Source organism: Mus musculus, chromosome 7 (assembly GCF_000001635.26).
Source record: "Mus musculus strain C57BL/6J chromosome 7, GRCm38.p6 C57BL/6J".
NCBI classification, from domain to species: domain Eukaryota; kingdom Metazoa; phylum Chordata; class Mammalia; order Rodentia; family Muridae; genus Mus; species Mus musculus.
The window spans coordinates 19,872,600-19,895,697 of record NC_000073.6 but is presented as its reverse complement, the minus strand read 5'-3'; the positions used below and the strand labels follow the sequence as shown (position 1 = coordinate 19,895,697).

Below are 23,098 nucleotides of genomic sequence, written 5' to 3'. Positions count from 1 at the left end.
ACCAGCAGACGCTGTGGAGATCTTGAAGTGCTTTCCCTCCAGTCTCCTCTAACAGTCCTAGATCCTGCGCTTAAACAAAGGTCCGAGATATATTTAGATTTGATTTTGTACATGGTGAAATAAAGAGACTGAGTTTCATTCTTCTCCATGTGGACACCCAGTTTCTCCCAGTTTCCCCGGCACCATTTGTTGAAGGAGATGTCTGTGTTAGTTAGGGTTTTACTGCTGTGAACAGACACCATGACCAAGGCAACTCTTATAAGGACAACATTTAATTGGGGCTGGCTTACAGGTTCAGAGGTTCAGTCCATTGTCATCGAGGTGGGAGGTTGGCAGCATCCAGGCAGACATGGTGCAGGAGGAGCTGAGAGTTCTGACTCTTCATCTGAAGGCTGCTAGTGGAAGACTGGCTCCAGGTAGCTAGAGTGAGGATCTTAAGCCCACATCCACAGTGACATGCCTACTCCAACAAGGCCACACCCCTCTAAGTCTGGCACTTGGAAGGTGGAGGCAGGAGAGTTGAGTTCAAAACTAGTCTCAGCTATATATACAGTGACTTTAAGGGCCAAGCATATACAAACCATCACAATGTCTCTTTTCCAATGTATATTTTATTTTATTTTATTTTTTAAAGCATCTTTATAAGAACCAAGAAATCATTATCTGGGAGTGATGGCCCACACCTTTAATCCCAGCACTCAGGGGGCAGAGGCAGGCAGAGCTCTGAGTTTGAGTCCAGCCTGGTCTACAAAGTAAATTCCGGGACAGTCGGCTACACAGAGAAACCCCTGTCTCCAAAACAAAACAACCAAAAATCAAACAAATAATAATAATAATAAAACAAGAAATCACCTGGCTATAGCTGCATGAATTGTTACTATTTTACTGCCTCGTTTAGCTCAGTTTGTCCTTAAAATCACTGTATATATAGCTGAGACTAGTCTTGAACTCAACTCTCCTGCCTCCACCTTCCAAGTGCCAGACTTAGAAGGCACAGAATTGAACTTGTGGGGGCTGTCAGCTCCAGCAACCTTTTGACAAACCTATGTCCTGAGAGAGGCCTGCCTGCTGTGGGTTAGCTGGAATCATTTTAACTCACCTATGCAGGAGCTCACAGAGTATCATGAGGCACAGCAGCTCAAATGTGGCTGCAAGGTACTCTTTAAAAGAGGCATGAGGACTTGACCTAGGTCCCAGCACACATGTAAAAACCACACTTTCATAAACGTCTGTGTGCCCAAATACCACTCCCCATGTGGTGGGTCTCTGCAAACACCAGGGCAGGCAGAGTAACAATCCCTGTGAAGCAAGAAGGAAGTCCTCTTCAACAGAACTGGAAAGCTGGTGTTTCAAACTTCCAGAGTCTGACACTGGGCAGATTATCTGAAGTACTGTACAATTTGGAGAAAGTCCCCCGAGTGGTGCCCCGGACCAATCAGAAACCCGAAACCTAGATTTAATTTGTTTTCCAAGACAGGGTTTCTCTGTGTAGCCCTGGCTATCCTGGAGCTTGTTCTGTAGATGTGTGTACGCTGGCCTCCAACTCAAAAATCTGTCTGCCTCTGCTTTCTGAGTGCTGGGATTAAAGGCGTGCGCCACCACTGCCAGACTAAATTCTTTAAGTCCAAAACCTGGGACTGTCTTACCTTCAGAGATCCCAAATACAAAATACTCAGGTAGACTTAGTTTTAGGGGGCAAACTGGTGAGGGGTAGCCAATCACTGGGGTTGAGGTTCCCCTAGGACCATAATCCTTACCCTTGCCTAGAGAAGCCCCACCTCAGGATTCAGGGCATCTTCTCAGGGCTTAGTGGTATCTTAATTAGGGTTTTACTGATGTGAGGAGACACCATGACCCAAGCAACTCATAAAGAACAATATTTAAATAGGGCTGGCTTACAGGTTCAGAGGTTCAGTCCATTATAATCACAGCAGGAAGCATGGCAGCATCCAGGCAGACATGGTACTGGAGAAGGAGCTGAGAGTTCTGCTTCTTGATCCCAAGGCAGCCAAGAGGAGACTATCTTCAGTAGACAGCTAAGAGGAGCATCTCTTCCACACTGGGCAGAGCTTGTGCACTAGGAACCCTCAAAGCCACCCCCCCCCCAAACAATGACACACTTCCTCGAACAAGGCTACACCTATTCCATCAAAGCCACACCTCCTAATAGTGCCACTTCCCATGGGCCAAACACATTCAAACCACCATACACAGGTTTAAGTATACAGAACGTCTTTATAAGCTGGTCGGGGACTTCACTAAGTGTTCAGCATCAGTGGCCCCAAGCCTTTCTCAGGATGATCTCTTAATTACAAAAGCCATATCCTGGTCTGACATACTTCCGTTAACAAGGACAGTTAGCCAGAAGCGGAGCTACAGAAGCCAAAAAGCAAGGTCAGTACATTTTAAGGACTTTCCAGAACTCTGGACTTTGTTGGATTAGGATATTGATTTTGATTTTGCCAGTGGTGGTGTCTCTGTGCTGAGTTTTGCAGCCTGAATGGTATTTCCATCATGGCGACAGTTGTGCTAAGGTCTGGGGGCCTGGAATATTCCCCACAGGTCTTAGTGAATGCGTCAAATCATGGGCTCATCCTGTTCTATAGAGGTATAGTTGGTCTTAAGGACTATCTATCAACTTGACTCAACTGATACATAATTGAACATACAGTTTAGGATGCAGGACCCACCATTAATCCAATCAGAATGAGAATTAAAGACCCCAGGGCTGATAGCAGAGTTGTTAGTCATGGGGAACAGGAGAGCAGAGACTGGTACCAATTTTCTGATTTACGTTTTTGTTTCTTTCCCTTTTTGAGGTTTTTCCCCACCATAACAAGACTTTCTCTAAGTACTTCTGATCACTTAGCATAGAAACAACAGGATTTCCCTAAAGCCAGACATAATCCCCCTTATCGCACAAGGAGTAAGTCTAAACCTCTGGATTTTGTAGGACCCCATCTGTAAGGAAGTCTAACTGTTATTTTCATTCAGAAATGGAAACTTTTATTTTGTCTTGTTTTTCAAGACAGGGTCTTCTGTGTAGCCCTGGCTGTAGTGGAATTCACTCTGTAGACCAGGCTGGCCTCGAACTCAGAGAGATCCACCTGCCTCTGCCTCCTGGATGCTAGGGTTAGAGGCATGTGCCACCACTACCAGGACAGGAAAATGGAAACTTTTTTTTTTTTTTTTTTTTTTTTTGGTTTTTCGAGACAGGGTTTCTCTGTGTAGCCCTGGCTGTCCTGGAACTCACTCTGTAGACCAGGCTGGCCTCGAACTCAGAAATCCACCTGCCTCTGCCTCCCGAGTGCTGGGATTAAAGGCATGCACCACCATACCTGGCAGAAACTTTTAAGGTCCTGATCAACCTGTCTACTTAGTTTCTTAAACTTTTTATCTCCCATGATAAAAGCCAATCTGCCCATGATAGCTGAACTGGCCTCTCCTGCTCCAACCAGAAGAGGGAAGGGGCGGGGAGAGGGATGGAGAGGTTTTTTCCCTTTGTGGTCCAGGGCGCGAGCAAACATGGTTTTCCCTTCTTCTCCATCATATAGGTACACCTGGAGCACAGTGTGTACTGTGATGCATAACAGATGGCTCTCAGTGTGTGTAGAAGATGCACATTTAGTCAAAACATTAGGGCTTGCCCACCGAGGAATCTCAGCGGCTCGGTAGCATTGCTGTTCTCCAGACGAGCTAACCCACAAGGCAGACTAGTGGGCATCAGAACAGGGGAAGGGGCGTTGGTAGCTCTGGTGAGTGAAGGGCTCCCAGCACTTTATTAAACTGCTGTAACCTAAAAAGTTGTGTTCAGTGAGGTTATTGGTGGGACTCTAGGAGGATGCCAGGTGGGACAGAATCACATGTGAATCAAGACAGCAAGCCAGATAGTCAGACACCAGCAGAAGAATCATGTCCATAGCCTTATCTACATCTATGTCTATGTGTATACACATACAAACATACATGTGTGTATACACATGTATATGTGTGTGTGTGGTCTTAGGGTTTTACTGCTGTGAACAGACACCATGACCAAGGCAACTCTTATAAGGACAACATTTAATTGGGCTGCCTTACAGGTTCAGACGTTCAGTTCATTATCATCAAGTTAGGAACATGGAAGCATCCAGGCAGACAAGGTGCAGGAGGAGCTGAGAGTTCTACATCTTCATCTGAAGGCTGCTAGAAGAATACTGGCTTCCAGGCAGCTAGAATGAGGGTCTTAAAGCCCACACCCACAGTGACACACCTACTCCAATAGGGCCACACCTTCTAACTGTACCACTCCCTGGGCCAAGCATATACAAACCATCATATATAAGTATATGTACATATGAGGAGAGAAGAGTTATGTATGGACTCGAGAATCTGGCCTTAGAAAGGCAGGTAGACCAACGAACCCCTCAAATCCCTCACAAAGACTGCACTAGGGCTGGAGAGATGGCTCAGCGGTTAAGAGCACTGACTGCTCTTCCAGAGGTCCTGAGTTCAAATCCCAGCAACCACATGGTGGTTCACATCCATCCGTAATGAAATCTGGCACCCTCTTCTGGAGTGTCTGAAGACAGCTACAGTGTACTTACATACAATAAATAAATAAATCTTTAAAAAAAAAAAAAGACTGCACTGGCAGCGCAGGGGAGTCTAGGAAGAAAAGCATATATCTATTTTTTGTTTGGTTGTTTGGTTATTTTTGGTTTGGTTTGGTTTTTGGGTTGTTTTGTTTTAGGGTTTTTTTTTGTTGTTGTTTTTGTTTTGTTCTGTGTGTGTGTGGTTTTTGTTTGGTTTGTTTTTTGTTTTTTTTCAGACAGGGTTTCTCTGTGTAGCCTTGGCTGTCCTGGAACTCACTCTGTAAACCAGGCTGGCCTCGAACTCAGAAATCCACCTGCCTCTGCCTCCCGAGTGCTGGGATTAAAGGCGTGCGCCAAAATTGCTCAACTTGAAAGACAACTTTATATAAGATGTCATGTTGGGACCAGCGAGATGGCTCAGAGGGTAAAGGTCCTTGCCCCTAAGCATAAATAAGGGCCTGGGTTCAATTCCTGAGACCCAAATTCTGGAAGGAGAGAGCTGACTCCCCACCAGTTGGCCTTTGACCACCACCCATGTGGTGTGGCAAGTATAGGTACACACACACACACACACACACAAAATACATGTTGTTAAAAAAAAAAAAAGGAATGTGTTTTTCAAATGCTTCAGCCACCACAGCAGAAAGCCTGGTAGGCCAGCAGGCTGGGGCTGACAGGATGCTGGGCACACTGGTAACCATCTCAGGTAGATGCCAAGATGGTTGCTGCATTCCAACTCCTACCTAGAGGGTTGTCCTGTAACTCAGAAGTCAGCCTGCCTCTGCATCCTGAGTGTAAAGGTGTGGGCTACCACACCTGGATATCTGCCTTTGGTATTTATATTGTTTTATATTGTTTTACAGGCCCCTTACTGGCCTGCCAGTCACGATTCATCCAGCCCCAGGGATCCTCCTGTCCCCACTTCTCTGATGCAGGGCTTTCAAGCACACACCGCAGTACATGGCTTTTTTATGTGGGTCCTGGGGCTCGAACTCAGGTCCTGAAGCTTGTAAAGGAACACTTTACCTCTCCAGTCAGACTGTGTAAGCACACGCAGGCGCGCGCAGTTCCCAAAGAGACCTCAAGAGGGCGCCAGATCTCCTGGAACTGAAATTAGTGACAGACTAAAAGAGCAGCTAGTGCTCTTAGGTGCTGAACTATCTTTCCATCTTTTCTGCAAACAGTTTCTAGATCAGTGGTTCTCAACCTGTGGGTTGAGACCCCTTAGGGAGCTAAATATCAGATATCCTGCATATCAGATATTTACATTACAATTCACAACAGTAGCAAAATTACAGTTATGAAGTAGCAATGAAAGTGATTTTATGGTTGGGGATGTGGCCACAATGTGAGAAACAGTATTAAATGGTCCCAAGCTATAAGAAGGTTGAGACCACAGCTCCGGATTTAAGATAAAATTGCTGCATTGTCTACACCCACTTGGTGGCAGACAGAAAAATGACAAAACTATAACAAGAAGGATTGATGGAGGGATGACTGTAGACATCACTACTAGGTCTTCCAGGTATGGCTCGATTGGAGGGCTGGGCCTTGGGCAAAGGGCTGGGCCAAAGTTAAAGTCAGTGACTATAGGTTGGTGATTGCTGCTACTGCAGGCATGCACAGGAGTGGGCAATGTGGAGTCTCATTTGTCAGAGGACCAATTAGAGAGGCAGAATGGGGGGCTATTTGCTGCCAAGTGAATAAGGAAAGGTGCCCAGGGCTCCAGGCAGGGCTGCCCACCCTCAGTGGGGTGTGGTGATTATAGTCCTGGCATAAAAAGCCACAATTCCTGATTGCCTCAAATCAGGGACTGAAGGGCTCTGCCCATCATCTGCCACCTCATGACAGAGACAGGCAAGCACACTGCCCTCCACCCCCAACTGTAGGTGCTCCTTTCCTGCTGGACCAGAAACTGCCCAGCGCCAGCCTCCTCTGGTCAGTAGATGGTCTCTTTCCAATAGAACCTTCTGGAATGAGTCTGGAAATATTACAGGCTTTCCCAGTGCCTCAGTGACCCAGATTTCACAGTTTCCATGATGCACTTGGGTGTTTAGCCCCACTCCCACCTCCTTCCTTTGCATGAGCTGGGAAGCCTGGGGCACAGGCCTGATTCCAACTCTCTCACAATAGGTCCCTTCCTCCAGGGAGCCCTCCCTTCCCCTTAGGTTAGTCAGCGGCTCTCCTAGTCTCCGTTGATTTTCAACTGTCCTCTGATCACAGCCTTGTCTGGGGGTGGGTCTGAAAGGGGGCTGTGATACACAGAGGGCTGAAGGAAAGGAGAGCACTTCTCTTTTCTTTTTTGATTTATTTATTTATTATATGTAAGTACACTGTAGCTGTCTTCAGACACTCCAGAAGAGGGCATCAGATTTCGTTAGGATAGTTGTGAGCCACCATGTGGTTGCTGAGATTTGAACTCAGGACCTATGGAAGAGCAGTAGGCACTCTTAACCACTGAGCCATCTCATCAGCCCCCAGGAGAGCACTTCTTAAGCCCCATCGGGTCACAAGCTGGGCAAGGGTCACGGGATTTAGTAGATGAATACTTAGAAACAAACAAACAAACAAACAAAGCACGTTTCAGAGAATGAAGGGGTTGCCGCCAAGCCTGGTAACCTGAGTTAGATTCCTGAGACCCATGGTGGCGAGAAGCACCGCCCTCCATGTTAAAAGAAAATGTTAGCCAGGCGTGGTGGCGCACGCCTTTAATCCCAGCACTCGGGAGGCAGAGGCAGGCGGATTTCTGAGTTCGAGGCCAGCCTGGTCTACAAAGTGAGCTCCAGGACAGCCAGAGCTATAAAGAGAAACCCTGTCTCTTTTTTTTAAAAAAAAAAAAAAAGAAGAAGAAAAAAAGAAAGAAAGAAAAGAAAAGAAAATGTTAAGTTCTTTAGAGTGAACTTGCCCCAGATTTTAAAACAAAAACAAAAAACCCTCTGCTACTCAGTGACTTTCACACTTCCCTGAACTTCTGTTTCTAGGGGAGGTAGTAGGGTGCGGTGGGGGGGGGGGGTGTTGCTCAAACAGAGGCTGCCTCACTGGTTCCCCTTGGCCAGCCACGCTGGGTGGGAAGAAAATGGAGGTGCTGGGGAGGAGGTCCGGGAAGACTGGTCCAACCAGTGTGCACGCTTCATCTCAGGGCATGGGTGGAGCCCTGAAAGGCTGGGAGACAGTGGAAGGGGATGATAGGGCTCGGCAGCCTCCAAGCCTGGCTGGGTCCCGTGGCACCCGCTGGATGCCCCACTGAACTTCACTCTTAAGAGAGCAAGACCCCAGCCTGTGGCTCTCAGTGCCCTTGCCATCTCTACAGGAAGCAAGATGGAGACCTGGACCCCACCGGGCTGCTTCTCAAAGGGCCTCCTGTTCTCAGGTAAGGAGGAAACAGCCTCAGAGGGCTGAGGGACAAGATGAGGCAGGGTAGTGACATCACAGCTCCATCCCTATTTCATCTATGGCATCTTCTAGAATGTCAGGACTATGAGGGTAGGAATTAGTGTTTGTTTTCCCAGGGGGTTCTGGGGAGTGAGCGAAGGAGGGAGGGAAGGGACTATAGAGACTGAGCCAGGACTGGTGAGTCACACATAGACTCGCAGAGTTTGTAAGGTAGAAGGACATCCTGAACTACATAGGCAGTTCAAGGCTAGCCTGGTCTACATGAGACCTTGTTTCAAATAAAAAGCAAAAATCTAGGAACAAGCCAGCCATAGTGGTGTATATCTGTAATGGCAGCACTTTGGAGGCTGAGGCAGAAGGATCACAAGTTGGAGCTGGACTGCATAATGAGTTCCAGGCAACCCTGACTCAAAAGAAGAAGGAAAATGAGGAGGGAGGAGGAGGGGGGAGGGGGGGGAAGAAGGAGGAGGAAGAGGAAGAGGAGGGAGAGGAGAAGGAGAAGAAACCAGGAGATGGTGGCACATGAGGAGGAGGAGGAAGAGGAGAAAGAAGAGGAGGAGGAGGAGAAGGAGAAGGAAGAGAAGAAACCAGGAGATGGTGGCACATGACTTTGATCCCAGCACTCAGGAGACAGAGGCAAAATGAATCTCTAAGGCCAGCCTGGTCTACAGAGTGAGTTCCAGAGCTACACAGAGAAACCCTGTCTTGAAGAATGAGGAGGAAGAATAGGAAGAGGAGGAGAAGACAAACCTAGATGATGTAATTGGTCTATGATGAAATGTATTTACTTATTCATCCTTTAAATATTGGTTGAATAAGTAAATTCAGAGGGTCCAAGTGTTTAGGAACAGACCACATAGCATCTCAGGACAGAAAACCCTTCTGCCACTGGCGTGGCAGATCTGTGGCATCTGTGCCTATATTCCTACTCCCAGGGCAGACATCACTAATCAATCTCATTGTCATTTCCAATGTGCAGCCCTTATGGTCTTTGCTGCGGTTGAGAGTCTGTAAAGAGGAAGGTTTTGTTACCTCTGCCCAAAACTCGACCTCAGGCCTCCTCCATACTTTTCCACAGCCTTGTTCCTGGCCCTTGAGCTGCCCCAAGGCTCACAGGCAGCCCTCCACATCGAGATGATCCCAGAGCAGCCTCAAAAGAACCAGGACCTTCTTCTGTCCCTTCACGGTGTTCCCAGCACTGCTCAGGATTTCATCTGGTACCTGGGGGAGGAGGCTTCTGGAGGCACAAGGCTGTTCTCTTATATCCCCGGACTACCACGGCCCCAGAGGGATGGCAGTGCCATGGGACAGCGAGACATTGTTGGCTTCCCAAATGGTTCCATGCTGCTTCGAAATGCCCAACCTTCAGATAGTGGCACCTATCAGGTGGCCGCCACCATGAACCCTGCCTGGACAATGAAGGCCAAGATTAACGTCCATGTAGCTGGTAAGTGGGACAGCTGTGATGGCAGGGAGACCAAGTGCAAAGACCATGCCATTTAGCCTCCTCATTCATTATATACAGTGTGCATTGATTGAGCATCTGCTGAGTACCAGACCATGGATCTCCCAGACCCTAAGATATACCCCATTTCATTAGTTCTCACCATACTCTGATTGTTCCCATATTCACTGAGCATCTTTTATATGCCTGGTCCTGATGAATTGTTCAATTTTCTTGATCACAATTCAAGTATTTGTTGATGTAGCCACACCAGATGAAGAGCTAGGGGACAGGGTGGGGAACAAAGGTGACATCTAACATTTCTTGGGAATCTTACCAGGCCAAGTATGAATCTAAATACTTTCCCTAGATCACACTGATCATTAGGACTGGCTAATAGCTTCGAGTAGAGAGCTGTGCATCTCATAGAAGCTTTACAGCCTCTCTGGTCTTATAAGACATTACTAGTGCTTGCTACTCACAAGAATCACATGCTAGGTTTTGACAAGTGTCCCCCCAGAACCAGGGTCACCTCTGAAGGAGGACCACAACAATATAGTAAGTACTTTGCACTTAAAGAAGCTTGCTGAGGTGGTCGCCATCGTTATCTCCATTCTATAGATAGGGAAACTGAGGCACACTGGGGTTATAATTTGCCTGGCTCAGAAAATTAAACAGGCTAACATGACACAGGAGAGGAAGTCAGAGAGGTCTCGCTGAAGATGACCTGTAGTTAGGTTTGGTGGGATATAAGTGTCATCCGCCACTGTGTAGACTGAGGAAGGGTAGTTGGGAATTCTCAGGCAGCCTAAGCCACATAATGAGATCCTGGGCTACTGAACAGGACCATGTTTCAAAAATGTCAACAGGATCAGTAAGCTAGCCCAAGGGGTAAGGTGCTTGCCACCAAGCCTGATGGTCCCCAGGACCTCAAGGTAGATGGAGAGAGCCAACTCCCAAAGGTTGTCCTCTGACCTCCACTTGCTGGTGCAGACACATATGTCAATAAATAAATAAACTAATAAGAAAAACAGACAAACAAGCAAATGCCAGGTGGTAGTGGTGCTTGCTTTTAATCCCAGCACTCAGGAAGCAGAGGCAGCAGATCTGTGAGTTCAAGGACAGGCTGTTCCACAGAGTGAGATCCAGAACAACCAGAGCTACTCAGAGAAACCCTGTCTAAAAACACCAAGGAAAGGAAAAACAAAGAGAAGAAAAAAAGAAAGAAAGAAGAAAGATCACACGCCCCAGCCCCTCACTGGGGGATTCTAGGCAGGGGCTCTCCCACTGAGCCACGCCCCCAGCCCCTCTCTGGGGGATTCTAGGCAGGGGCTCTACCACTGAGCCACGCCCCCAGCCCCTCACTGGGGGATTCTAGGCAGGGGCTCTCCCACTGAGCCACGCCCCCAGCCCCTCACTGGGGGATTCTAGGCAGGGGCTCTACCACTGAGCCACACCCCCAGCCCCTCACTAGGGGATTCTAGGCAGGGGCTCTACCGCTGAGCCACGCCCCCAGCTCCCTTAGCTGCTGCTAACTCTGTCCTTGTCCCCATGCAGTGTCACTGATGTGCCATTTTTTGATTACAAGTCAGTCAGTGCCCCACATTAAAAGAAGAGGGCTAAGGTAAGTGATGGTGGCGCACACCTTTAATCCCAGCACTCTGGAGGCAGAGGCAGGGGGATCTCTGTGAGTTTGAGCCCGTCTACAGAGTGAGTTCCAGGACAGCCAGGGCTACACAGAGAAACCCTGTCTGGAAAAATAAAAACAAACAGAAAACAAAGAAGAGGGCTCAGACCCTCAAGCTTGTTAGAGTAACAACTCAGCACAGGATGGGGTGTGGGAGACACTGTTTCCTTTTGAGCTCTAGAAATCAAAATGTTTCACCTACACTGATAAATTCACTGTTTATGCTCAGGAAGAAATAGTAACATGTTACCAGAGGGAGACAGTTCACCTGAGGAGACTGCTTCTGTCTGGTGGACAGCGATGAGGAAGTGATGAGGGACTTGGAATACTTTAAACACCATGGCCCAGGACTATGAGCCCTGCCTGGGTTGAGATTCTAGCGCAGCCTGATGGCGGAGGCAGGAGGATAGAAAGTCCAAAGCAAGTCTGGGCAATTTATTGAAATCCTGCTTTTTTTTGTTTTTGTTTTTGTTTTTTTTGGTTTTTCGAGACAGGGTTTCTCTGTGTAGCCCTGGCTGTCCTGGAACTCACTCTGTAGACCAGGCTGGCCTCGAACTCAGAAATCCACCTGCCTCTGCCTCCCAAGTGCTGGGATTAAAGGCGTGCGCCACCACGCCCCTCAAAATTACAGAAAAGAGGAGGGGAGGAAGGGAAAATGGGAAAAGGAAAGGGAAAGCATTGATTTTAAAAAATGATTTACAAGGCTCTCAGATTGCTCACAGATAAGAAGACCACTGGCTGCTCTTCCAGAAGAGCCGGGTTTGGTTCCTAGCACCCACACGGCAACTCACAACCACCTAGAGTTCCAATGCCCTTCTTGCCTCTGTAAATACATGACATGCACATGGTACGCAGACACACATGCTGGCAAAACACTCAGACACATACAATAAGATTTTTAAAAATTCACATAGGCTGTACATGTGGCTCAGTTGGCAGAGTGCATGCCTGGCATACACGAAGCCCTGGGTTAAATCCCTAGCAACTTATAAACTGCACATGGTGAACACCTGCATTCCCGGGTCTGGGTCAGTCTCAGAGGCAGAAGTTCCCCTGAGATTTGCTGGCGACCCAGCCTAGCCAAGGGGACACTCCAGACTCAGTGAGAGACACTGTCTCAAACACCAACATAGACACTGATTGAAGAAGACACTTGACACCCACTTCTGGCCTTATCTACATGCACACACACGCATACACACACACACAGACACACACACACTCATGTGCAGGAATTTGAGCATCCTTAGCTATATAGTTCAAGGTCATCCTTAGCTACACAGTAAATTTGAGGCCTGCCTTGACTATAAGAGACCCTATCTCAAAATAAAAATATTTTTTTAAAAACTGATAACATGAGTGGGCAGAGTGAGGGGCTGTGGGCGTGGCTCAGTGGGAGAGCCCCTGCCTAGAATCCCCCAGTGAGGGGCTGTGGGTGTGGCTCAGTGGTAGAGCCCCCCTGCCTAGAATCCCCCAGTGAGGGGCTGGGGGCGTGGCTCAGTGGTAGAGCCCCTGCCTAGAATCCCCCAGTGAGGGGCTGGGGGCGTGGCTCAGTGGTAGAATGGATGCCTAGCCTGCTTAGCATGGCACTGCAAAGTAAGGAATTAGGTGAGGGCAGACAGATGTCTTCCCTGAGACAACCATCACTCCTAGGTGCACGCGAGGTCTCCTCACTCCTCCCTGTCCATGCCGGGATCACGGTAGCCATCATCATTGGGAGTCTTGCTATCGGGTCACTACTTGTATGTGGCATTGCCTATGTCCTGGTCACTCGAAGCCGGAAGGGCCGGAGCCCCAGGTACAGTTCCCAGAACTCCCTCTGTGTCCTCTAACTCCTCTTTCCCCTCTAACTCTCCTGTCTTTCCCAGGCTGGGTGAAAATCAAGTTAATAGGTAGGAATCAGGGAGACAGAGTCTCTAGGATGTCGGGGTCCCTCTCCTCCACCCTAGCATCTCAGGGTTCTTCTATGTACCCCTAGGAATCCAGCCACAGAGAAGCCAGAAGTGAACCTGAGTCCTGAATCTGGTAAGCCAGGAGAAAGTGCCTTTGCACCCAGCCCTTCCGTGTCTCCCCCAGTTAAAGGCCTCCATGCCCACATGCAGTCAGAGTCCTTGGGGACCTTTGGGCACACTGGGGAGCTCCGAGAGATTTAAGGCCCCTCCTAACCCTCTAGGGTTCCTTCTCTTAACAAGTCTTCTGCTAATAAGCCTTCCATAGCTCCCCCAGTGCCTTGGGACAGACTTCTGTCTCCCTAGCATGGCTCTCAGGTCCCTCATTATCTGCAGACAGTGGGCTCTCTTGCCAAGCTCCTGCAGGCTTCCCTCCTGCCTCTGGCCAGTTCTCACTTCCCACTGTCTCAGATGAACCCTCTTCCAGGTAGTCCTCCCTGATATCCAGCCTGGCCAGGACTGTTTCTGTTTCCACATCCCCTATTCCCCATCCCCCATCCCCAGCCTTAGACTCTCTGGATTGTCACTCTCTGGGGATGGGTCTCTTTTCTCCCAAGGGACTTTGGGTTTAAGAAGGGTGTGGCATGGATTGTCTGGGTCACCACTGTGTCCCCAGCACATATCTGGCAGGAGGAGAAATTTGCACAAATGTTAGTTGAGCAACTGAGTGAGCGAAATGGACAGGCAGGTAGAACGGGTTCTACAGTGGTGAGTCATCTGCCCATGGGACCCCCTTCCTCCTCTACTTCAGGTGACAGCAACATCTATGAAGTGATGCCATCTCCAGTCTTCCTGGTGTCTCCCATCAGTGACATGGAGCAAGGAAGCCCACCCATGGTGAGTCCTGTCCCCTTAGATCTTGCCTCTCGAAAAACCTCTACCCGGAGTTAGCTATGGTGCCTGGGCACCTGGAAGCCATGACTCTTCATTTCTCTCTCCAGTCAACTCATTCTGTCTTCCTCTCCTTCTTTTGCATATGTGGGGGTGGAGGGAGGAACACGCACCATGACATGCATGCGGATGTAGAGGACAACTTGTGGGAGTCAGTTCTCTCCTTCCATCATGTGAGTGCTTGGATTTGAACTCATATCATCAGGGTTAGCGACAAGCACCTTGCCCCCACTGAGCCATCTTGCCAGCACCTCTCTCCAATTCTTGTGTGTCTCATCACCTGCGATAGCCCAACGACAACTAAAGCAAGGATTCCATCGAAGTCCAGTGGTGAACCAGTGAGTTTTGTAGGGTCACTTACAGGACCGTGGCAGCCACACCCAGTACTGGTGAGGGCTCATGGAAGCTACACGATGTGCAGGCAGAGACACCAAAGAATCACAACGTCCCCATCAACTATTATCCCAGAGTGTGGGCACTGGAGGCAGGAGAGTCAGGAGCTTAAAGTCAGCTTCCAAGTTTGAGGCCAAGCCAGAAGGGGATAGCAGAGCCAGGGACAGGCAGGATTCCGGTCCAGTTGGCAGTGAGTGCTGAAGGGGTGGGAGAAGAGAGAGGCCTTCTTCGGGAATCTTAGTGCGTCTCAGCTTGGCTCATTTCAGTGAAGGCCTTCCCTGTGGGGATCTTTGACGATGCATCTCTGTGAGACCATCTTTGCTTGTTCATGTTTCATTTTGTTCTTTAAAATCACTTACTTCTTGTATGAGGGTTCTGCTGCATGTACACCCGCATACCAGAAGAGGGCATCAGATCCCCTGAGAGACCCACCATGTGGTAGCTGGGATTTGAACTCAGGACCTCTGGAAGAGCAGCCAGTGCTCTTCAATGCTGAATCATCGCTTCCAGCCCCTTGTTCGTGTTCCGTTATTGGGGAGGATGTAGATGCTTTATTCGGGGTGAACCAGGGATTATATAATTTTGGGGAAGGGCATAAGAGTACCCAGGAAGGGAAGGCTCTGGCTGAAGGCTACGGGGATTGAGATACTCTGTGGTATAGAGGAGGAAGAACTCCAGGTGCTGAGCTATGTGACTGAATACCCATGGTCCTGGCAGTTGGTGGCCATGGTTACATGCTGCAGAGCAGGCATTGGAGGCTGGAGTGTGGCAGCGCCACTCCTGCCAGCTCAGATGTCTGAGATTCCCACCTCAGCAGTTCTTATGCCCATCTGGTAGCGCTGTCCAAGTGCTTGACAAGCCTGGACTAGATTGAGACCCTGCCTCAAAACAAAAACAAAAACCAACAACAACGAAAGGAGGTGGAGGGAGTTGGCTGGAACATGGCTCAGCATGTTCTTGCTACTTTTAAGGACCCAAATTTGGATCCCAGTACCCTCATTGGCAGCTCACAACTACCTATAATTCTAGCTTCAGAGGACCTGATGCCCTGTACCAGACCTCAGTGGGCAGTCACGTGCACGTGCTCACATATCATGCACACACACATACTCACACACATACACGCAGAGACACACACACTCACACACAGACACACACAGCACAGACACATACCCATACACCATGCACAAACATACATACAGACAGACAGACATAGCACAGACACATACACACACACACACATACACGCAGAGACACACACACTCACACACAGACACACATAGCACAGACACATACCCATACACCATGCACAAACATACAGACAGACAGACAGACATAGCACAGACACATACACACATACTCACACACATAAACAAACATACTCACAAACACACACACCAGACATACATACACACATATACACCACACACAGACAGACACACACATACAGACAAACACATAAACATACACTCACACACATAGACATACACACTCAAAAATACACACACACCACATATACACAAACATACACACAGACATACAGGCATCCATACAGATACATGCACACATACACACACAATCACAGACACAAATACAGACACATACACACATATGCATACTCTCACACAGCACAGACACACCATACCATACACACAGAGACATACAGACACACAGACATACAAATACATGCACACATACACACACACACACTCACACACATAATCACACACACACAGCACAGACACAAACAGACACACACACCTATACACACAGATAGCACACACATACACATACCATAGACACACACAGCATAGACACATACACACACACACACACACACACACCAATAAAAATTAGAAGAAATCTTTAACGGATCAGGAAAACAAGGAGCCAGACAATGGCTGAGCAGGCACTTGCTCCTCTAACCTGGGCCCTGAGCTCCATTCCTGGGACCCACATAAAAGTCAAAGAGAACTGATCCCCAAACTCACCCTCAGACGTCTGTATGTGTGCACCCTACATACAATTATTGACGTTGATGATGATTTGTTTTGTGTTTTCAAGACAGGGGTTCTCTGTATAGCCCTGGCTATCCTAGAACTCACTCTGTAGAACAGGCTGGCCTCGAACTCAGAAATCTGCCTGCCTCTGCCTCCCAAGTGCTGGGATTAAAGGCATGCGCCACCACCCCTGGTAATAATAATATTTGTAAAAGACTGACAGAGACAGAGAGAGAATGTAAAAACAACAAAGGCAATTTGCTTAACCCTCGTGTTGAGGAGAAGCTAGGCTTCTGAACAGGCCAGAAGCCCTCACGGTCGGGCCCATTGCCTAAGATGTGTGACACATGCTAAGTGGCCTCATAACCAGAGGGTCAGTGGGGACTCTGAATCTGGGCCTGTGCGTCATACATAACACCAGGATCAAAGACTGGAGGGTGTGAGGAACCCTCTCACCTGTACCTCTCCCCTGCAGAGTCAGCCTCCACCACCTCCACCAGCATCTCAGGAGCCAGAGCCAGAGCACCAGCACTATCAGGTATGGATTGCTTACCCCCCACCCCACAAGAACCCCATGGAGCCATGAGCTAGAAGGTCAGATGGGCAGGGACATGGACTGTCCTCTCCTCTCTCCCTTCAAGAAAGCTCCCCAGTGAAACCTGCTTCAGCTTCCTTGAGACTGAACCACTGGACCTGGCCTTGCCTTCCTGGGCCTGGGCTCCTTCTCTGTAGAAATGATCGAAAGCTTCAAATCTATACAGGATGAGCAAGGTCCAGAGAGGGAAAAGAGATTGCGTAGGGTCACACAGCAGAGCAGGTCAGGCCTTTATGCAATTCCACTACATGAAGGGACCCATTTCTGGATTGGGTATCAGGTCTCTCCAATCTTCTCCTGGGTCCCTCTCCCTCTCCCTCTCCCTCTCCCCCTCCCTCTCCCCCTCCCTCTTCCTTTCCCTCTTGGTTTATTAGTATCTCGTCCTCTCCTCTTTCCTGTCTGGCCTTGCCCCTGTTATTTTGGGTACACCTCTCCTGCTCCCTAGTACCCCCTAACTCTGGGGCTCACCCTCTTTCAGTCTCCTGGTTCTATTCTCTGTCATATCCCCAACCCCACTCTGGGCCACCACCGCTGTCTCTCTTCCACCGCCACCTCTCCTGCCCCTCATAGTTCCTGTTGCCCTCTTCCTAGGACCTACTAAACCCTGACCCAGCCCCATACTGCCAGCTGGTGCCAACTTCCTGATGGACCCTCGGCCCAGCCTGCACAGAAGACAGAATCTCAACTTCCAGACCCCACCCCTCAGGGCTTCACACCTATAGAAAGGACACATGGGACACCCACAGGACAACGCTGCAGGGAAACTGGCAAGATGGGCTCTGCCATAGACTCAGCATGACATGGAGTCAGTGCCTCTCGGGATGAGAGACTGACAACCCCAGATCCCCAATGTCCCAACAACCTTCAGTCTGTGCCTCTTGGGCCACCTGCCTCTAAGAAAGCAGGCTCCTGCCCCACCCAAGGCCAGCGGCCCCATCCAGGTATTTGAGTGATGGGAAGAAGGCCTTGGTACTCCACCATAAAATTCCATCCAGCTTTAACCAGTTACCCAGAAGCCCTTTCCTTGGGAAGAAAGCACTACCAGGAAGGCCGCACAACCACCGGAGGTTCTCAACCTGTGGGTCAAACCTCTTCAGAGAGTCAAATAATTGTTTCATAGGGTTTGCCTAAGACCATCAGAAATGCCAGATATGTAGATTATGGCTCATAACAGTAGCAAAATTACAGTTGTGAAGTAGCAACAAAATTATTTTTATGGTCGGAGGTTGTGGTGACAACTTGAGGAACTGTATTAAGGGTCTCAGCAATACAAAGGTTGAGAGCCACTGCTCATAGAGCCAAACACCTGTCAGGAAGATAACAGCCTTGGGCAAATTAACTGCCCGACCCCTGACCTGCTTCAAAATCAGCCACACAGAGGACTGGGACTGTACAGCACAGCTGTAGAGCGCCTGCCCAGAGCCCACCCGTGAGGGACTGAGAACATGGGGGCGCGGCTCTGCAGATGGGCTGCTTGCGGAACTGGAGAGAGGCCTGGGTTTAATCCTCAACCGCAGGGGGACAAAACAGTAGTTAGTCCTCAGCCACTGGGAAGACGTGACACGTGACACGCCTGGAGGAAGTCTCTGGAAGCTTGAAAGCTCAAGAAACTGCCCCACCCTGTGGCCTCTGGGCCCAAGGATCAGTGACGGCCACTTTGGACTCACGGCGTTTGATTGTAAGATGATAAACTGTAGTTGTTTTAAGCCACTCTTTGATAGCAGGTTGTTCCAGCAAACAGGAAATGGGGATGCTGAAGGATCCCAGGGAGGGGACGTTACAACCACAGCTGATTGGCAATATGCAAATGAGCCCCTCGGAGGGACTTCCCCAGGCTTTGATCTCATACAACCAGTGCATGACTAAGCTGGCCATCCAGATCAACCATGTGACCTGAGGGCCAGAGGAGACAGAAGGAGTGAATAAACCAGGGCTTAATTATGTCTTTTTAAAAGTTCTTCTTTTGAGACAAAGTCTCTCTGTGTAGCCCTGGCTGTCCTGCAATTTGCTTTGTAGACCAGGCTGACCTCAAACTCACAGAGATCCACCTGCCTCTGCCTCTTGGTTGCTGAGTTAAAGGCGTGTGCTACCAGCAGCCAGCCAAATTTATAATTTAAAAAAAAAAATTTATTTGAGTGTGTGTCTGCATGTGCGTGTGCGTGCGTGCGTGCGTGCATGCGTGCGTGCATCTGTGTCTGTGTCTGTGTCTGTGTCTGTGTGTGTTTTCAAGTTCGGTTAGATGATGTTCACACTGTGCTCTTTCTCCCTCTTCTGGCCTTAGGTGGAATTGCATTTCCACAGCCCCTAATTAGAATGCAAAAAGCTCTGATTAATGAAATGTGGGTGCAAGCAGTGCCCAGTAGTCCAGGTGCGCCATCACTTTCCCTCCAGACTCCAGTCACAGTGACTAGCCCTGTCAGTCAGGTTCCTGAATGAGCCCACCTAAAGCTGAGTTCTCCTGACCCTTTTCATAGCTGTCTACCTGAGACCGAAGTATCACAGGAGTGAGAAATATAAACCCTAAATGAGCCACGCTGTGAGTAAAATGGGGCTTCTTATTACTGCACCGTAGCCCAGCTCAATCTGACCACAGGTGAGGAGACCCAGCCTTCTCAACATAAAAACTACATTTCCCAGGAGTCCTTGCAACTAGATCTGGCCACCTCGTGGTTAAGTTCAATATAATCAAAAATGGAAGTTGTATAAACAGTTCACAGAGAGGTCTTCCCTGCAAGAAACAGAGCAAGTGAGAGAGTTGGGGTCCTGGGGATGCTGTAGACAGATTCACCATGCTAATTAGAGAGAGATCTGAGCAAAAACTCCCTAACTTAAGTGACTTCTCTGGGGAGTCACAATTTTCCAGGCTCTTTCTAAACACGTTTAACCCACATCCAAGCAGCATTTTCCAGATAGGGCGTCTAAGTCTAACTGCTCCACTCTCACAGGACAGTCTGGAGAATGCTGCACTAGTCATAGTGTCCCTAATAAATGCATTCAAAATATATGCATTTATTAAGTATATAGCAAGCCAAAGTAAAAAGAATAAATAACAAGTCAGGCATGGAGGCTGTACTGCCTGGGTTTGTGTCAACTTGACATAGGCTGGAGCTACCACAGAGAAAGGAGCCTTTCTTGAGGAAACGCCTCCATGAGATCCATTTTCTCAATTAGTGATCAAGGGGGCAGGGCCCATTGTGGGTGGTGGTGCCATCCCTGGGCTGGTAGCCTTGGGTTCTATAAGAGAGCAGGCTGAACAAGCCAGGGGAAGCCAGCCATTAAGGAACATCCCTCCATGGCCTCTGCATCAGCTCCTGCTTCCTGACCTGCTTGAGTTCCAGTCCTGACTTCCTTTGGTGATGAACAGCGGTTTGGAGGTGTAATCTGAATAAACCCTTTCCTCCCCAACTTGCTTCTTGGTTTTGATGTTTTGTCCAGGAATAGAAACCCTGACTAAAATAATAGTGCATACCTTTGATCCCAGCAATCAGGAGGCAGAGAGGCAGGCAGATCTCTGTGAGTTTGAGGCCAGCTTGGTTGGTCTACAGAGCAAGTTCCAAGACAGCCGGGGCTACATAGAAAACCCTTGCCTTACAAAAACAAAAGATGAATAAAATTTTAAAGTAAATTAAAGATAATAAATAGCAAGCAAAAGGTAAATAGCAAAACACTATCAAAGCAGATGCTCACAATATCCAGTGGGAACCTACCTACTGGGCATGGACATCAGGCGTCAGCAGTGGCCCCACTCAGCTTCTCTCCATGGAGGAGCTCCTGGCTCCTCTCTGTGCAGACACCTTTATATCAGAGGACAAAGGATAACAGCCTCGGGCTGGAGAGTTGGCTCAGCCATTAAGAGCACGTGCTTCTTTTCCTAGAGGACCTGAGTTCCATTCCCAGCACACCTGCCTGTAACTCCTGCCTGTAACTCCTGCCTGTAACTCCTGCCTGTTACTCCTGTAGTCACAGACACATTCACACAATAAAAATAAAAGTAAAAGAAGAAGAAGAAGAAGAAGAAGAAGAAGAAGAAGAAGAAGAAGAAGAAGAAGAGGAGGAGGAGGAGGAGGAGGAGGAGGAGGAGGAGGAGGAGGAGGAGGAGGAGGAGGAGGAGGAGGAGGAGGAGGAGGAGGAGTAAGACCTTGGAAATGACTTGTCTTCTAGCTGTCCTCAAAGACATAATACTTTTTAAAAAAAAAGATTTACTTATTTATTTATTTGTTTAATGTATATGAGGACACTGTAGCTGTGCAGATGGTTGTGAGCCATCATGTGGTTGCTGGGAATTGAGGACCTCTCACTCTGGCCCCACTTGCTCCAGCCCAAAGATTTATTTATTATTATATGTAAGTACACTGTAGCTGTCTTCAGGCACCCCAGAAGAGGGCATCAGATCTCATTACGGATGGTTGTGAGCCACCATGTGGCTGTTGGGATTTGAATTCAGGACCTTCCGAAGAGCAGTCAGTGCTCTTAACCACAGAGCCATCACTCCAGCCTCAACATAATGCTTTTTTACTCTTGAGTTGTTTTGCTGTCTTTTCCTCCCTGCTACTGAGGTAGGGATGTTTAGCCCTTCCCCAGACAAGGGGCCTTGGGGGACACTGAGACAAACATGCTCGGGTCTGACGTGGGGGGTGTTTAAGCTCCAAGAGCTTAAACAGAGGAGTTCAATTCTCAGCACCTACACTGGGCCGTTCACAACTGCCTGTGACTCCAGCTTCAGAGGATCCAGCGCCCTCTTCTGGCCTCCTCAGGTCCTACACTCATGTGCACAACCCCCCTGCTCCCCACCCCACCCCACACATACACATAAAAATAAGTCTCTAAGCCAGGCCTGGTGGCACACGCTTTTAATCCCAGAACTTGGGAGATGGAGAAACCCTGTCTCAAAAAGATTGAAATAAATAAAATTTTAAAATCAGTTTAAAAATCAACAAAATCAATGACAAAATCCTGTATAATTTATTAAATATTATGTATATAATATGCTGTATCACATAATATCATATTCTATATTATATATTTTGTGGGTAGGCCATGACCTCTGACCTCAGATTTTCAAGAGTCTTAGTCTATACATTGCCACCTTGTGACTGGAGACACTGGGGCTGGAGAGCCGATGTGGCTGTCTCGAGGCAGCACGCTGGTGATGGGAAGGAAAGGTTGTTTGTTGTTGTTGTTGTTGTTGTTGTTGTTGTTGTTGTTGTTGTTGTCAGGATGAGCTGGATTTTGCTGCAGTAACAATTAGCCCCGTGCTGTCCCCAGCTTGAAAAGCTTGTAAGATTTATTTTTTTCCCCTCCTACAAGTTTGTCTCAGGTGGATAGGTGTGACAAGGGTCAGAAGAACTCAGCTGCATGTGGACATCTTCAGAAATGAGGCTGACAAGGTTACTCACTGTAGCAGGGAAAAGCAGGGCACGTGGGTGTGCACCCAGCGATTTTTATAACACACGTTCCCCCTCCCCCCCAAAAGCTGGAAATAAGGCTTCCACTCACTTTCCATTGGCTGAATAAAGTCACATGGTACTGAGTTCTATAAAGACCGCAGTCTTGCAAATCTCCTCCGACCGGAAGTGGGAGACCTGGAGTACTGTATGCATCCTGGGAATTGAACCCTGATCCAGCTCCCCTGACAAAAATATCTAAGCAAGCCTGCCCTGCTTAAGTTATTTTTTCCATGGACTCCATTTATCCAGCAGACACTGAACCAGAGCATAGAGGCTAGGGGCAAACCGCAAGTGCCGATAGATGCGACGAGGGTAACCTTGGCAGAGGCTGGTTGTAGATTGAAAAGGGAGGGTTAGAAAGCAGGAAGGGTGAAGAGAAACCCATCCATTCATGAGCTCCACACGTATTTATTGAGCACCTGCTGGATACAGCACTGTTTTAGGTCCCAGGAGACATCTATATAACCAAAACAGAGACCTCTTCCTTGGGGGGCTGAGCTCCCCGCAAGGAGACTACGGGACAATCGAAGAGGTGCGGACCAAACCACAGAGGTGACATTGTTGGGAAGGGGAGCAATGGAATAAATGTTCAGACCACTAAGATATTTGTGCTTCTGTGTCCATAAACTAAAAACAGGCCAGCAAGATGGCTCAGTGGGTAAAGGGCCTTGCGGCCAAGCCTCGTGGCCTGAGTTTTGCTCTCTGGTACCCACACATTGGAAGGA

General features: G+C 48.5%; 1 protein-coding gene across 4 annotated transcripts; it reads left to right on the top strand.

The window, feature by feature from the left end:
* Nucleotides 1-7,707: 7,707 nt before the first annotated feature.
* Nucleotides 7,708-19,956, top strand: Ceacam19 (carcinoembryonic antigen-related cell adhesion molecule 19). Of its 4 annotated transcripts, NM_177036.5 has the most exons (7): nt 7,733-7,944; nt 9,046-9,414; nt 12,752-12,896; nt 13,077-13,123; nt 13,799-13,884; nt 16,807-16,869; nt 17,518-19,956. In NM_177036.5, the coding sequence occupies exons 1-7, from the start codon at nt 7,893-7,895 to the stop codon at nt 17,569-17,571; spliced, it is 816 nt and encodes a 271-aa protein (NP_796010.1). In that variant the 5' UTR covers nt 7,733-7,892; the 3' UTR covers nt 17,572-19,956. The 4 variants fall into 4 exon arrangements, with proteins under 4 accessions (XP_006540126.1, XP_006540127.1, XP_006540129.1 ...); XM_006540063.2 differs by lacking the exons at nt 12,752-12,896; nt 13,077-13,123 and having other exon boundaries at nt 7,708-7,944; nt 17,518-18,914; XM_006540064.1 differs by lacking the exons at nt 13,077-13,123; nt 16,807-16,869; nt 17,518-19,956 and having other exon boundaries at nt 7,708-7,944; nt 13,799-13,883.
* The last annotated feature ends 3,142 nt before the right edge of the window (nt 19,957-23,098 follow it).